Source organism: Athene cunicularia (assembly GCF_003259725.1).
Source record: "Athene cunicularia isolate RWA chromosome 1 unlocalized genomic scaffold, athCun1 chr1_part2, whole genome shotgun sequence".
NCBI classification, from domain to species: Eukaryota; Metazoa; Chordata; class Aves; order Strigiformes; family Strigidae; genus Athene; species Athene cunicularia.
In genome coordinates this window covers 5,437,776-5,439,326 of record NW_020799092.1, presented here as the reverse complement: position 1 = coordinate 5,439,326, position 1,551 = coordinate 5,437,776, and the positions used below count along the sequence as shown (strand labels likewise).

The 1,551-nt window shown below is 48.4% G+C and overlaps 1 protein-coding gene across 1 annotated transcript in view; it reads left to right on the top strand.

Annotated features, from left to right (window-relative positions):
* The window catches only part of UTP20 (UTP20, small subunit processome component), a 62,382-nt gene continuing 60,831 nt past the window's right edge, over positions 1-1,551 (top strand). The window contains exons 1-2 of the mRNA XM_026863292.1: positions 1-45; positions 593-709. Coding sequence (XP_026719093.1) covers positions 1-45; positions 593-709 — 162 coding nt within the window. The remainder of the gene's footprint in view (positions 46-592; positions 710-1,551) is intronic.

Here is a 1,551-nt window from a genome sequence, read left to right as displayed (position 1 = left end):
ATGCACAAGCTGTTTTACAATGGTTTCCTCTACATGCCTCTACAGGTATTAGTACCAATAAGGCATGACTTTTCAGGCCATCTGCTTGCCCATTAGCATGGATTTCTGAAGGTGACCTGCTGACAGCTGGGTGTTGGGGCTGGGGCCTGCCCAGAGATCAGAGCGCCACATCTCTTCCTGGAAAAGTAAAAGAATAAGGCTTGAGGCATTGCAGTCAGAGAGGAGCATATGTAGAAAGGATATTGTTAACATAGCTTTAAATCATACAGAAGTGGGGAAGGGACCTTGTGGGTCACTGAACCTTCCCAGCTGAAGTGCCAGACCTTCTGTCATGGCCATACCGATATTGATACCTGAGTTACTACCCTGAGGCTCATGCAGATGTATCAACAAGTCCTGTATTCAGTGCTGGCTGAAAAGCAGTCCATTGGTAGATCTTGTGGGCAGAAGCTCTTATGAACATTGGCAGCTGCAGGTCTAGACTGTCTCACTCTTCTGAGCAGTTTCCAGTTGATAAACATGAAGCAGGATTTGTAACTTTTCAAAAACTTCCTCTATTGTCTTTTATTTTTGCTGGTGACTCCTGGAACAGGCTGAGCACACCTTGGCTCTCTTCGCCATTGCTTTCCATGAATGTCAGATTTCGCTCATTCCCTTGGATGATTTTGGAGCATGTGCATCTCAGGAAGTTCCACAACTCTATAAGATAGTATTCATAATGTAAAAAAAGATCTTGTGGACTGTATTTCTGAATTCCACAATATGTAGGAGACAGGTGCACTTACTAACCACATCTGGAGAGGTATTTGTGCTCTTAAACAGCTCCATATTGGTGCCTAAGCTCTTTTGCAGATCTAGACCTCTCCACACGCTTTTAGCTGTACTTTCTCACAGAGATATTTGGGCTTGAAAACACTTAAGCCGATCTTTTTGAACTCAAGTGCCTAAATTAGGCATTCTCTTCCCACTTAATGCAAATGCCACAAGTCCTTTCTACTCCAGCAGCAGAAGAGCAAGCTTTAAAGCTAACAGCGGTCTCTGTGGTTCTCTGACTTCACGGGTGCTGGAGCCAGCACGCTCCCCTGCCTGTCCAGATGGCTATCACGTTAATGCTTATTGCCTGCCTGTGGGCAGCTTTTCCAGACACACCCGGCAGTGTTTAACCTGTTAGGTCTGTTCAAAATTGTGGGTCCCTACGTGCTCCTAATAGTGAACTTTAGCGGTGCTCAAATCCACCCTGGTATCTTGCTGTTTGAATAACCTGCAAGCCTGGTAGGAAGTGGCCCCGAGCTGCCTGTAACAGGCAGGACAAGCAGACCAGGAGGGACAAAGTCCCAAGCCTTGTCACCTGCATCCCCAAACGGTCGTGTGGTTCTGGGCTGCTCGTACGGCACCTGCCCACACCAAAGCGTCATCCCGCTTCTATTCACCTGCCGTCTCCCCAGCCCACGTTCTCTGTCTCCCACAAAACGTTTTCTCCCTGGTACCGATTCCTGTTCCCGCCACCCGCGCTACTCCAGGGCGCGGAGAGGAGGGCGGAGGTGGGCTGCT